Source organism: Hyaena hyaena, unplaced genomic scaffold, assembly GCF_003009895.1.
Source record: "Hyaena hyaena isolate Hyena2069 unplaced genomic scaffold, ASM300989v1 scaffold_201, whole genome shotgun sequence".
Lineage (NCBI taxonomy): Eukaryota > Metazoa > Chordata > Mammalia > Carnivora > Hyaenidae > Hyaena > Hyaena hyaena.
The window spans coordinates 2,283,843-2,297,549 of record NW_024080833.1 but is presented as its reverse complement, the minus strand read 5'-3'; the positions used below and the strand labels follow the sequence as shown (position 1 = coordinate 2,297,549).

Sequence of the window (13,707 nt, the reverse complement as noted above, 5' to 3'; positions counted from 1 at the left end):
GAGAGAAGAACCGTGGGTGTTGTAGAGGGTGGGGAGCCCTGCTTATGGAGACATAAGGTATTATAAGCAGCAGAATATAAAATCTGATGTTTTACAAGTCCGCCACTGCTGGAGTGGTGCTTAGCTTAGTGGTGATCCTGTAGGGAAGGAGGGTAGAGACCCAGGAGTGGATAGCATGGTCTGAGGATCCCTTGGGCGACATGGGGAGAAATGGTTGCCCTGTTTTTTGGGAGTGGTGGCAAGACCTCTTGGGGACAGAAGAACGGGTGGTGCCAGCATGCTTCACTGTTCCCAGACATAGGAGTGGGGACATTGGCTGAGGGCAGCGAGCCTCTGAACCAGTGTGTGGTTGCGCAACTGCTTTCCTGGCACAGGCTGAGAAGTGGCAAAAGCTATGCAAGACCCTCCCCCAAAAGTTGAGCACAGGGCCATGCCATGTGAGTCCTTAAAATTTTGACTTTAGAAACGAGCTGGGTGCTTGAGATAGAGCAGCTCAGACACGGGGTGAAGGAAGGAATCTGATGGAATCCAGGGACACAAGAGTGGGGACTGTTTGCTCTTCTGTGAGGGATTTCTGAAGAGTGACAGGCATGAGTTCTCCGCTCGGGGGATGAGAGAGCAGGGCAACACCACTCTGTTGCCTGCCCATCAGCACTGATCCACCTCAGTAAGCTAAACAGTGCAGCCGAGTAGAGACTGGAGTGGTTTCCACCAAGACCCACCTACCTGCACTGATGCAGGTGTACCTCTAGAGGGCAAGTAGGCCTGAAAAATCAGGGCAATAAGCCCTTTCTCTGAAAGACCAGCACAAATCCCTTGCATGCACCAAGTCTACTGATCATAGAGTGCTATAAAGCTTAAGCTCTAGGAAGGACAGCTACCATATGTTTGTATGTATAGGAGGATTAGGAGGAACTTAACGGAGGACCATGGGGGAGAAGGAGGGAATAGTGGGGGAGGGGGAGAGAGGCAAACCAAGAGAGACACTTGAATGCTGAGAACAAACTGAGGACTGATGGAGGGTGGGAGGAGATAGACATGAAGGAGGGCACTTGTGGGGATGAGCACTGGGTGTTTATATGGAAACCAAATTGACAATAAACTTAAAAAAAAAAAGCTTCAGGTCTAGGGGAAATAGGCTCTAGTTTCCTTTCTTTTAATCTTTAAAATTTTTATTTATTTATTTATTTACATATATTTTACTTTTATTTTGGATCTGGCTTTTTTTTTTTTTAATGTTTTTTATTCATTTCTAGCAGAGAGAGAGACAGCGTGAGCAGGGGAGGGTCAGAGAGAGAGGGAGTCACAGACTGAAACAGGCTCCAGGCTCTGAGCTGGCAGTCAGCACAGAGCCCGACGCGGGGCTCGAACCCACAAACCGCGAGATCATGACCTAAGCGAAAGTCGGACGCTCAACCGACTAAGCCACCCAGGCGCCCCGGATCTGGCTTCTTTTAATAAGCAGTACAAAACACACATAGGTTGTAGCCTTTTTTTTTCTGGACAAAATGACGAGACAGAGGAATTCACCCCAAAAGAAAATAGGAATTAGAAGTAACAACCAAGGAATGAATTAGTACAGATGTAAGATGCCTGAACCAGAATTTAAAACAACAATTATAAGGATACTGGCTGGGCTTGAAAAAAGCATAAAAGACACTAGAAAATCCCTCACTGCACAGATAAAAGAACTATAATCTTATTAGGCTGAAATTAAAAATACTATAGCTGAGATGGAAACCTGAATGATTGCCATAACAATGAGGATGAAGAAAGCAGAGGAATGAATCAGAGATACAGATGATAAAATTATGGAAAATACTAATGATGAAAAGAAGAGGAAAAGAAAGGTATTGGCTCATGAAGGCAGACTTAGGGAACTCAGTGACTTACTAAAATGTAGTATTGTTTGCATCATAGGAGTCCTAGATGATGGAGTGAGAGAAAAGGAGGCAGAAAGTTTATTTGTGCAAATTATAGCTGAAAACTTCCCTAATTTCGGGAATGACACAGACACTGAAATTCGAGAAGCACAAAGAACTCCCATTAAATTCAATAAAAGTCAGCCATCACCTAGAAATATCACAAAATAGACAGGGAAAGACTCCTGAAAGCAGCAAGGAAAAAGAGTCCTTAACCTACAAGGGTAGATCAGGTTCTCAGCAGATCTGTCCAGACAAGGGTGGCCGACCAGAAGGTAATAGTGTAACAATATATTCAATGTGCTGAGTGGGAAACATACGTAGCCAAGAATACTTTATCCAGCCAGGCTGTTATTCAGAATAGAAAGAGAGATAAACAAAACCAGACAAACATACACTAAAGGGGTTTATGACCACTAAATCAGCCCCACAGATATATTAAAGGGGGCACTTTCAGTGGGGGGGAAAAAGACCAAAAGCAACAAAGATTAGAAGGAAAGAGACAACATCACGAGAAACACCAGCTTTACAGGTAACACAATGGCACTTAATTCATATCTTTCAGTAATGACTCTGAATGTAAATGAACTAAATGCTCTAATCAAAAGACAGGGTATTAGAACAGATTAAAAAAAAAAAAGACCCATCTAAATGCTGCTTATAAGAAACTTTTTTAAACCTAAAGACACCTGCAGATTGAAAGTGAGGGGATGGAGAACCATCTATCATGATAGTGGATGTCAAAACAAAGTTTGAGTAGCTATACTTCTATCAGACAAACTAGATTTTATTTTAACTATTTATTTTGCGAGAGAGTGAGTGTGCAGGGAAGGGACAGAGAGAGAGGGAGGGAGAGAGAGAATCCCAAGCAGACTCTGCACTGTCAGCACAGAGCCTGATGTGGTGCTTGATCTCACAAACTATAAGATCATAACCTGAACCAAAATCAAGAGTCAGACACTTAACTGACTGAGGCACTCAGGTGTACTGACAACTAGATTTTAAAACAAAGACCGTAACAAGAGATGAAGAAGGCATTATGTCATAATTAAGGTGTCGGTCTATCAAGAGGGTCTAACAATTACAAATATTTACGCCCCCAACCTGATAGCAACCAAATATATAAATCAACTAATAACAAATATAAAAAAACTCACTGATAATAATGCAATAACAGTAAGGTGAGTAAGTAAGTCCACTTACTGCAATGGACATCATCTACGCAGAAAATCAACAAGGAAATAATGGCTTTGAATGACACATTGGACCAGATGGACTTAACAGATATATCAGGACATTTCATCCTAAAGCAGCAGAATACACATTCTTTTCAAGTGCACATGGAACATTCTTTAGAACAGATCACATACTGGGTCACAAATTAGCCCTAAACAAGAACAAACAGACTGAGATCATTCCATGCATATTTTTAGATTACAAAACTATGAAACCTGAGAGCAACTGCAAGAAAAAATTTGGAAAGACCAAAAATAGATAGAGGGAAAGAACATCCTACTATATGAAACCTGAGAGCAACTGCAAGAAAAAATTTGGAAAGACCAAAAATAGATAGAGGTAAAGAACATCCTACTAAAGAATGAATGGGCTAACCAGGAAATTACAGAAGAAATAAAAAGTACATGGAAGCCGATGAAAATGAAAACACAACAGTCCAAACCCTTTGGGATGCAACAAAGGGAGTCCTAAGAGGGAAGTATATTGCAATACAGGTCTACCTCAAGAAGCAAGAAAAGTCTCGGGGCACCTGGGTGGCTTAGTCGGTTAAGCGTCCGACTTTCGCTTAGGTCATGATCTCGCGGTCTGTGGGTTCCAGCGCTGCGTCGGGCTCTGTGCTGACGGCCAGCTCAGAGCCTGAAGCCTGTTTCAGAGTCTGTGACTCCCTCTCTCTCTGACCCTCCCCTGCTCATGCTGTCTCTCTCTCTCCTAGAAATAAATTAAAAAAAAAAAAAGAAGCAAGAAAAGTCTCAAATATATAACCTAATCTTACACTTAAAGGAGCTAGAAAAGGAACAGCAAATAAAGCCGAAAGCCAGCAGAAGAGGGGAGATTAAAGCAGAAATAAACGATCTAGAAAAAAAACAGTATTAACAGATCAACAAACCTAAGAACTGGTTCTCTGAAAGAATTGATACAACTGATAACCCCCTAGCCAGACTTATCAAGAAGAGAAAAAGAAAAGAGAAAAAGAGGAGAGATTGCAACCAACACCACAGAAATATAAATAATCACAAGAGAATATTATGAAATATTATATGCCCACAAACAGGGCAATGTGAAAAAATGGACAAATTCCTAGAAACATACAAATTACCAAAACTGAAACAGGAAGAAACAGAAAATTTGAACAGACCCATAACCAACAACAAAGAAATTAATTCAGTAATGAAAAATCTCCCAACAAACAACAGTCTAGGGCCAGATGTCTTCCTGGGGAATTCTACCAGACATTTAAAGAAGAGTTAATACCTAATTTTCTCACACTCTTCCAAAAAACAGAAACAGAAGGTAAATTTCCAAACTTCTGTGAGGTTAGCATTACCTTGATTCCAAAACTAGACAAAGGCCCCACTAAAAAAGAGCATTATAGGTCAATATCCCTGATGAACATGGATGCAAAAATTTTCAACAAGACATTAGCAAACTCAACCCAACAATACACTAAAAGAATTATTCACCATGATCAGAGGGATTTATTCCTGGGCTGCAGGGATGGTTCAATATTTGCACATCAATGAACATATTTACCAAATTAATGAAAGAATAAGACCATATGATCCTCTCAATAGATGCAAAAACACCGTTTAACAAAATATAGCATCCATTTGTAACAAAGTAGGGATTGATGGAAAATCCCTCAACATCATAAAGGCCATATACAAAAGACCCACAGCTAATATCATCCTCAACGGGGGAGAAACTGAGAGCTTTACCTCTACAGTCAGGAAAAGACAGGGATGTCCACTCTCACCATTACCTTTTAACATAGTACTGGGAATCTTAGTCTCAGCACTCAGACAACAACAAAAAAATAAAATAGGCATCCAAATCGGCAAGGAAGAAGTCAAACTTTCACTATTTCCAGACAACATGATACTCTGTAGAAAACCCGAAAGACTCCACCAAAAAATTGCTAGAATACATGAATTCAGTAAAGTTGCAAGATGTAAAATCAATTACAGAAATTAGCTGCAGATACTAAAATGCAGTGGAGGTGACCTTGGCTGCGACAGAACTGTGAGACCACAGTAGTTAACAGCTCATCTGCATGAACCCTGAATTTACCCAGGCCTGTAGGTACCAGGTCTACACTATTTGATTCTGCAGTATTTGCCACATTCATATCTATACATGGGAATGAAATAATTTCTGATGTCAGAAGTAATCTATTATCAGCTCATGATTATGGAGTTAAAAATTCTACAGTCGTTTTCATATCAAAATGAACTCAAGTACAAGATTATCAGTGATTCAGTAGCTAAAAGATAGGCCCTTTCAAAACAATCACATTTTTCTCTTGAAGGACAGAGTAATAATATTTAAGAGATTAAAGCACAAAGGAAGAAACAAGTTTTCCAAGCTCACAAGCTCTTTAGCGTGAGAATCAGGTTTAGATCCCATAATTCCTAACTCCTAACGCCAAGCATTTTGCATTGTAACATACCACCTTTCACTACGGGGGACAGTTTTAGAAGTTCCCCAAGAGGGAACTATTTTACCGTTTCAGCCATTTTTTCTGCTGGGGTGCTGCAGAATTCAACTGGTGATGGGATCTTTTTTTGGCCGTTAGTGCCAACATTTCCCAGGAGATGAGCATTGACTGCTTTTGCCAACTTGTGATTTGTTAATGGTAGTTCCGCTGTGGTGTGAGGCTGTGTACTCGGGTGGTAGGTTTGCTCTCTCCCCCACTGCAAGGAGACTAAGAGCTCCTCCAATAATCTGCATCAAACACACAGGAACACTGAATATTAGTAAGAGGATAAAACATAAAAATCAAGAAGACTAAAGAAATGTGACACATTCTTCTGAAATCATATAGTATCTTTCTTCCCATATCTTTTTCTTAGAGTTCAGTAAATTGGAAATTCTGGTTAAAATAAGACTTACAGAAAGCATTTACATATTTATTAAGGTTATTATCTGGGAGTCATTCAACAAGCAGTACTTATTTTTTTTGTTTCTCATATTTTAGTACAGGTACAATATACTAGTATACTCATCTAGTAGTACAGACTACTGATTTGTGTATTTATTATTTCCTTTTTCATGAGTTATAGTAACTGATTTTTGAATGATAAACCAACTTACAATTTCTAGGATGAAATATACTTGGCCATAATGTATAAACCTTTTTATATATTATCGGATTTGATTCACTAAACTTCTGGTTAGGACTTCTGCATTTATGTTCATTGGAGATACTGGTCTGTAGTTTTCTCATAATGCCTCTGGTTTTGGTATCAAGGTAATGCTGGCCTCATAAAGTGAGTTGGAAAGCGTTCCCTTCTGTTTCTGGAAGAGTTTGTGTAAATTTGGCTTTCTTTCTTTCTTAGTTGTTTGCTGGTGTTTACCAGTAAATCCATCTAGGACTGGAGTTTCCTTTATTAGAAGGTTTTTAACTGAAAGTTCAATTGCTTTAATAGGTTAAGGCCATTCAGGTTATTTGTTCTTGAATACCCTTTGGTAGTTTTGTGTCTTTTAAGGCTTTTGTCCATTTCATTTAAGTTGAATTTATTGGCATACGGTTGTTCAGAACATCCCCACATCATCTTTTTTATGTCTATAGAATCTAGGTAATGTATGCCCTTCCTAATTCCTGAGACTGGCAATGTGTTTCTTTCTTTTCCCCCCTGATTATAAGGCCTAGAGGTTTCTTAAATTTATCTCTTCAAAGAACTAGAATTTGGCCATTTCCATTTATTTCTGCTCTCATTATTTTCTTCCTTCTTAATTTGCTCTTTGTGTTTCTTAAAAAGGAAGCTTAAATTACTGATAGGACCTTTCTTCTTTTCTAAAATAAGTGTTTAAAGCTATAAATTTCCCCCTAAACACTGCTTTAGTTGACTCCCACAAAATCTGGTATTTTGGTATATGGTTTACCCTTGAACAACATGGGTTTGAACTGTGCAAAAATATGCTCATTTTTTTTCAGTAAATACAGTATAGTACTGTAGATGTATTTTCTCTTCCTTATAATTTTAGTAACAGTTTCTTTTCTCTAGCTTACTTTTAAGAATGACTTTCTACTTTATTATAAGAACGTATATATATGTATACACACACACAATATATAAAATACGTGTTCATCAACAATTTATGTTATTGGGAAGGCTTCTGGTCAAGAGTAGGCTATAAGTAGTTACATTTTTAAAGAGTCAAGTTATACATGGATTTTCAACTGTGTGTGGGATCAGTCTCCCTCTCCTCATGTTGTTCAAGGGTCATATGTATTATGTTTTCATACTTATAATTTCCCGTGATTTCCTCTTTGACCCTTACTGATCTGATTTGTAATGTATCAATTATAGCCCTTGACTTATGATGGTTAGATGAATGATTTTCTGACTATATGATGGTTCAAAAGCAGTAACATTTAACAAAAACGGTACTTTGAATTTTGAATCTTCATCTATTCCTGGGCTAGCAATAGGCAACGCCATACTCTCTCGTTTGCTGAGGAGAAGTGAGTCACAGCTCCCAGCAAGGTACGTGATCATGGGGTAAGCAACGAATACACTTACAGAATTCTGTACCTGAATGAGCATTCTGTTTTTCACTCTCAGTGTCGTGCTCAAATCCTGAGATACTCAACACTTTATGACAAAATGGGCTTTGTATTAGATAATTTTGCCCAACTATAGGCTAGTGTAAGTGTTTCGCGCATGTTTAAGGTAGGCGAGGCTAAGTCATGATGTTCAGTAGGTTACGTGTATTTAATTAATTTTTGACATAGGATATTTTCAACTTGCGATGAGTTTACTGGGATGTAGCCCCACTTTAAGTCAAGGAAGATGTGTGTATAGAGTACAAAGTGCTTTTGAGGAAGACCATCAATTTGGATAGTTCTGGACATGAAAAAACTCTAATGCTGAAGAACAGTCCTCAAAAAGATCTTCCAAAAGAGAGACAGGTACACTTTTTGGCTGTTACCAAAAATCATACACAACTGCTATAACTATAAACAACTGCTATAACTATAAACAAAAGCCACTTTTAAAGCCAAAGATTACTTCTATTATAGCTATAATTAATTCTCTCCCAATTAAAAATGTAAGATGCATGTGGTCTTATTTTTTTAGCCTTCCTCCCTTCTGGGCATCTATCTAAAAATGTTACTCAAAGTATATGCTCAATAAGTTACTAAATGTAGAGACACTAAAGAGCTATCACAATAACAAAAATTGCGAGAGAAGGAAGAAGAGTGCAGAGTGGAAACAGGTGCCATACTTCTGGGTAGCTATCATTTCCTGACGAAACTGCTCCCGTTCACTCAGGAGATCTTGAATAGCACTCTGGGCATCACGGTTTTGACGCTGTAAGCCTGCCCTGGAGTTGGTTAATTCATCTGCCATAACCCTGGAAAAGATGAAAATGTCACATACAGATTCTCTGAAAATAAATTCTCTCTACAGACGTTTACATACTACCTTTGTAACGGTCATTTTCAAAAGTTTACAACAATTTAACACAGTCAAGTTACTTCTCAGTTTTTATATCTTTTACTAAAAAGCATTCAAAATATATGTGATCTTAGAACTCATTAAAGGGATTTAAAAAAATGTGTCTACAAAATGACAAAAGAAAGGGCTATTTAACTTTCCTACAGAGGGACTCTGGGAATGTACCTCACTCTTACTCCAGATAGAACAAATTAAAAAAAGTTTAATGAAAATTTTAGAGGAAAATAAAAACAAGTTCTTTTCCTATCACTCAGTTACCTGATTGTCTTTCGGAAAATATTAAAGTAAGATACAAAGGCTTATATATAAGGAAAACTAAGTCTTTCCTCCTGTCCAACATCCACATCCTTTTGTTTTATAACCAATAAAGCTTCTTATGGATTTCTCTGGAAAAAAAAATTTATGTATATGCCAATATAAAAGAATATGTTGAAAAATAAATACATCCACTTTATTTACAGAAAAGGGGATTATCTAATACAAACTTTTCTATGCCTTGTTTTTTTTTTTTTTTTACCTAATAATTTATCTTGGTGATTTTTTATCTTATTAGTGCATATAGTGCATATCTCTTCCCCTTTTTAAAAAACAACAACTTCATGGTTTCTTCTGATTGCATGTACCAAAGTTTATTTAACTTGTTCTCTATTAAGGGAATTGAAGCAAAATTTTATTTTTTTATTTAAAAAAATTTTTTTAATGTTTTATTTATTTCTGAGAGAGAGAGAGAGAGAGAGAGAGAGAGAGAGAGACAGCATGTGCAGGGGAGGGTCAGAGAGAGAGGGAGATACGGAATCTGAAGCAGGATCCAGACTTTGAAGTAGCTGTCAGCACAGATCCTGATGTGGGGCTCGAACCCACAAACCGTGAGATCATGACCTGAGCCACCCAGGCGCCCCTTGAAGCAAACTTTTAAAGTATGCTTGCTCAATCAGCTAAAAAAAATCTTAAAACTAAAATTAAAGTTTTGGACCATAGTGACTACCAACCAAAGATTAAATCAGTTAAAATAACAATAAAGTCAAGTTTAAGTTTAATTGCCCTTAGAATGTTACTATCAGCATTGATAAGAATGTTAAGAAAGTTGCATATGGCAATAACCTATATGATGCATGCATGATTTGCCTCTTAACGTGTTCAATGACAATGAACTTTCATTCTATATCAATAAATAGTACATCCATTTCTCCACATACCATCCTATACGAGCACAATTAGGAAACGAATTAAGGACTTTAAGAGAATAATCAAGAGCACACTTTAAACACTGTATGTTAGTCAATTTGACAATAAATTATATAAAATAAAGTAAAAAATAAAATTTTCCTAGTAAGAACCTGCAATAACAACAACAACAACACACACACACACGCAAAGAGAGAATAATCAATTACTGGAAAGTATCAGATATTAAGACATGAAGAAACACTTCCCCACAAATTTCTTCATCACAACCAGTGATTCTTATAGTACAGCCTGGAAATGTCTGGTATTATGTGCGAAATCTCCAGGTGACTGAATTTGAATCAACAGTTATTAAACATGCTATGTGTGCGGCATGTGGGTAAGCACTGGAAATGCACACATGGATAACACCCACACCCCGTTCTCCAGTCACTCAGAGCTGGGAGGATGGGGTTAAACAGACAAAGAATCACAACAGTTTCCTAACTGTCCGGTGGGCCTGGGCTAGGGTCCTGGGGGTTTCACCTCTGCTGAGGAGTGGCCTCATTCAGTGTGCCATGCAAATGATTCCGTTTGTGCATAGAGAGAAAAAGGCTGGGAAGCTCTCTTATGTAGTTGAAAGAACAATGAGAACACAGCACAGAAGAGAAATAAAATTTGAGTTTTCCAGGTACAAGGTGGGGAGAAATAGTCTGTGGGTTTTTTTTGGGATTTTATTTTATTTATAAGACATCTGAGTTTACAGTTTTGTTTTGGTTCTTAAATGCTGTCTTAGGAATGATTTCCACTATAATGAGTTACCTGGAAGTCTGGAATGAGGGAGAATCCTGTGATACCACTTTTCTATATAGGGAGACTGTGTGACCACCCAGAGGAAGGAGCGTCCATCTCTTTAAATGTATGAAGTACTTTGACAATCTGAGCCAGAGATTCTCACACTCTAATCTACTTCTTTGGGGTATAGGTAAAAAATTGGACACAGCAAAAACTAGGAAATGAAATACTATTTAAACAGAAAATACCTGCTGGCAAGGAATTTACTTCGCCACACATCACACTGTATTGACATACGTTCTAATTGTTCAGAAAGTTGAGCTGTGTTTTGAGCTAGGGCTTCATTTTCTAAAATAAGCTGATTTTTCTCACGGGCTAGGCGTTCAAAATGATACTGCAGATCATCCCCAACAGAAGCCACTAGCAGCTTTTTTAACTCACGATTGACCTAGAAGAGAACGTGACCGTTACAATAAGCTCAAGGTAATGTCCCTGACATTCAGCAGCAAAATGATAAGAGAGAAGCCAGGTTTCATGTATTTGGACCTCCATTACTTAAAGTGCATATCAAAAAGCAATTATTAAGTATTTAAGTTTCATAAACTGTACAAACCATCTCTCTCTCTCTATATTTATATCTATAGTCCATGTGATTATAAACTAAGCCTCTTCTAATAAGAGTACCAATCATTACCATAAAAATTACAGTTTCCAGTTAACATTTAAAGGCAAAATATTAGAAAACTAAATCAATAAATTTTGCCAAAAAATATGACAATGTTTTATGTCTTTTTAAAAATATTTTTCAGCATTTAAAAATTTATTTCTTTGGGTCATAGGATTTTTAATAATTTAAGCAAAGACAGCAATTCAGAATATTTATAAGCACGTTCTTCACTTTATCTAAAATGTGAGAAACTAAAACATAAATCTCCAACAACAGGTATTGATATATAGTACTCGATGGAAGAACAGTGTTGCTATTAAAAATAGGAGACGAGGATCTAGGAGGTGAGTCAGACCAGAGAGCTGGGGCAGCAGTCCAGGGTGAGAACTACCCTGAGTACCTAATACTGTGTGGCAGGAGAATGTAGAAAAGGGTCCTAAAATGTGTTCATCAGGAGGGAAATCAAGAGCTTGCTGTCTGATCTGGAGGACACGGATGCTGGCACGGGGGGCGGGGGAAAGGAAGTGGTTTGGGATAAATCTAAAATGCAAGTAACTAGGCAAATACAGACGTTTTGACCAAGACAAGGAATCAAAGAGAAGAACATATTTTGAATTGTTTGGCTGGTGGTTGTCATTTAATGGGGGTAGAGGAGTTGGGTGATAGAGAAATGCAGATGACAGGGTTAGAGACACATTTAAATGAATCTGTAAAGATAAATGTGTATTTCATAGTTATTTGATGAAATGTTCAGCTTTTATGGATATCCTTAATTTTTTTCATAACTGAATTTTCAGAAAATTAAAGTTTTATCCTTTGCTGCCACTACCTGAAAACCCTGCTGAAGGCACAGCCGTGGTTTCTCTCCTTCACATCAGTCGCTTCAAGTTAAGACTGAAATTTACAGGTGAGTTGGCAGAGGAGGGGGATGAGGTACTAGATAACTGTAACCAGCTATTTTTGAAAATGATTAATGCAAAATTTCTTCTGATATTAACTTATGTGTGATTTGGAAGGCATTCTTGTGTTGCACCATCACAGGCATGGGATATAGGAAAACAAATAATTAAAACATGTTTATTTTATGTAACTTTCTGTTCCACTAAATTATTCAAGGACAGTTGCTAAAAGGGGGACAGGACTTGTTTTCCAATTGTGAATATGTAAGTGAAAGAGTATACTATAATGAAAAAGATGTTACTGTAATAGAATATTCTGACACTGGAAAATATTTATAACTAAAAATGGGGGTTTTAAGGCAAAAATGAACTCAATATGTATAATTATGCATTTATATGGCTGGATGATATAATTATAGTTGGTACTATTTTCACTGTTTTGTATTTTCTAAAATACTTATAAATAAATATGTGCTACTTTTGTAATTAGAAATTAGTTTTAAAAATATTAAAGATATATTTGGATAAGAACCACTAACCACAGTGTCGCTTATAAAGACTAACAACATCTAGCAAAAAGATGAAGCGTCCAGCAGAAACAAAGGGTGAGGAGTAAGGCGATGTCAAGGCTAAAGAAACACAATCAACTGGTTTCCAACTGCGATGAAGACCCCAATGCTTACCCCACCGTTCTCTGCATCCCAACTATTATGTATGCATCAATAAAATCACGTGGAACTTAACGGATTCTTAACAGAGAAATTGTTAACGAGTCAATTTCAAAGTCTAACTCGGTCAGCTTTGGGTCTGGAATTTTACAACTGTGACTTCCTTTACACCTTATAGGTGGTCTTGTCCAAAGCACCTCATCCTTGCATCTTCAACCAGGTTTAGAGTAGAAGTTCCCAACATACACTAGTTCTACTAGAGGTGCTGAGAAAGAGAAATTTAAGAGAAAACTTTTTAGAGCAATGACAAGCCAGAATAAATGGCATTCTAAGAGGAAGTATAGTTTTCTAACACGCAGGCTTAGAAGGTCCAGGTGTAAAGAGCAGTGCTCATGAAATCGATTTGTTCTTACCTCTGTCTGTACTCTGAGCTGGTTTGAAAGACCTTCTTTGTCTTGTAGTAACCTTCTTTCAGAGTTCTTGAGCTTTTCCAGTATATTCTTTACCTCTGATAGTTCCTTTCTGGGTTCTACCACTCCCTCCGACTGACCAAGGAATTCTCCTCTATGATGTCCCAGAGACTTAACCTTTGTATTTTTGTGGGGGACATCATGGGTGATAGCAGCTTTGGGGACTAATATTCTTACGGCTTCGACTTCCACTGCCTTTTCAGTGAGAATCTTCCCTAGCTGAAGAACTCCTGGGCTCTCTCCTGGAACTGCTTTTTTTCGTGGATTCTGAAGGATGTGATGCTTTATGGGTTGGATTCCGGACGTAACTTCAACAGTTTTAAGTGGCTCCTCAGTTTCCATTCCATCTCCTGCTCCTCGGACTGGGGTGGGAGTAAGGGTGACTATAAAAGGGAAAACAGAACATAAGCTACTTGCTAAAAAG

General features: G+C 37.8%; 1 protein-coding gene across 1 annotated transcript in view; it reads right to left on the bottom strand.

The window, feature by feature from the left end:
• The window catches only part of BLZF1 (basic leucine zipper nuclear factor 1), a 31,927-nt gene that overhangs the window by 5,269 nt on the left and 12,951 nt on the right, over positions 1-13,707 (bottom strand). The window contains exons 3-6 of the mRNA XM_039241883.1: positions 13,227-13,666; positions 10,828-11,027; positions 8,388-8,516; positions 5,660-5,879 (exon numbers count right to left, since the gene is read on the bottom strand). Coding sequence (XP_039097814.1) covers positions 5,660-5,879; positions 8,388-8,516; positions 10,828-11,027; positions 13,227-13,666 — 989 coding nt within the window. The remainder of the gene's footprint in view (positions 1-5,659; positions 5,880-8,387; positions 8,517-10,827; positions 11,028-13,226; positions 13,667-13,707) is intronic.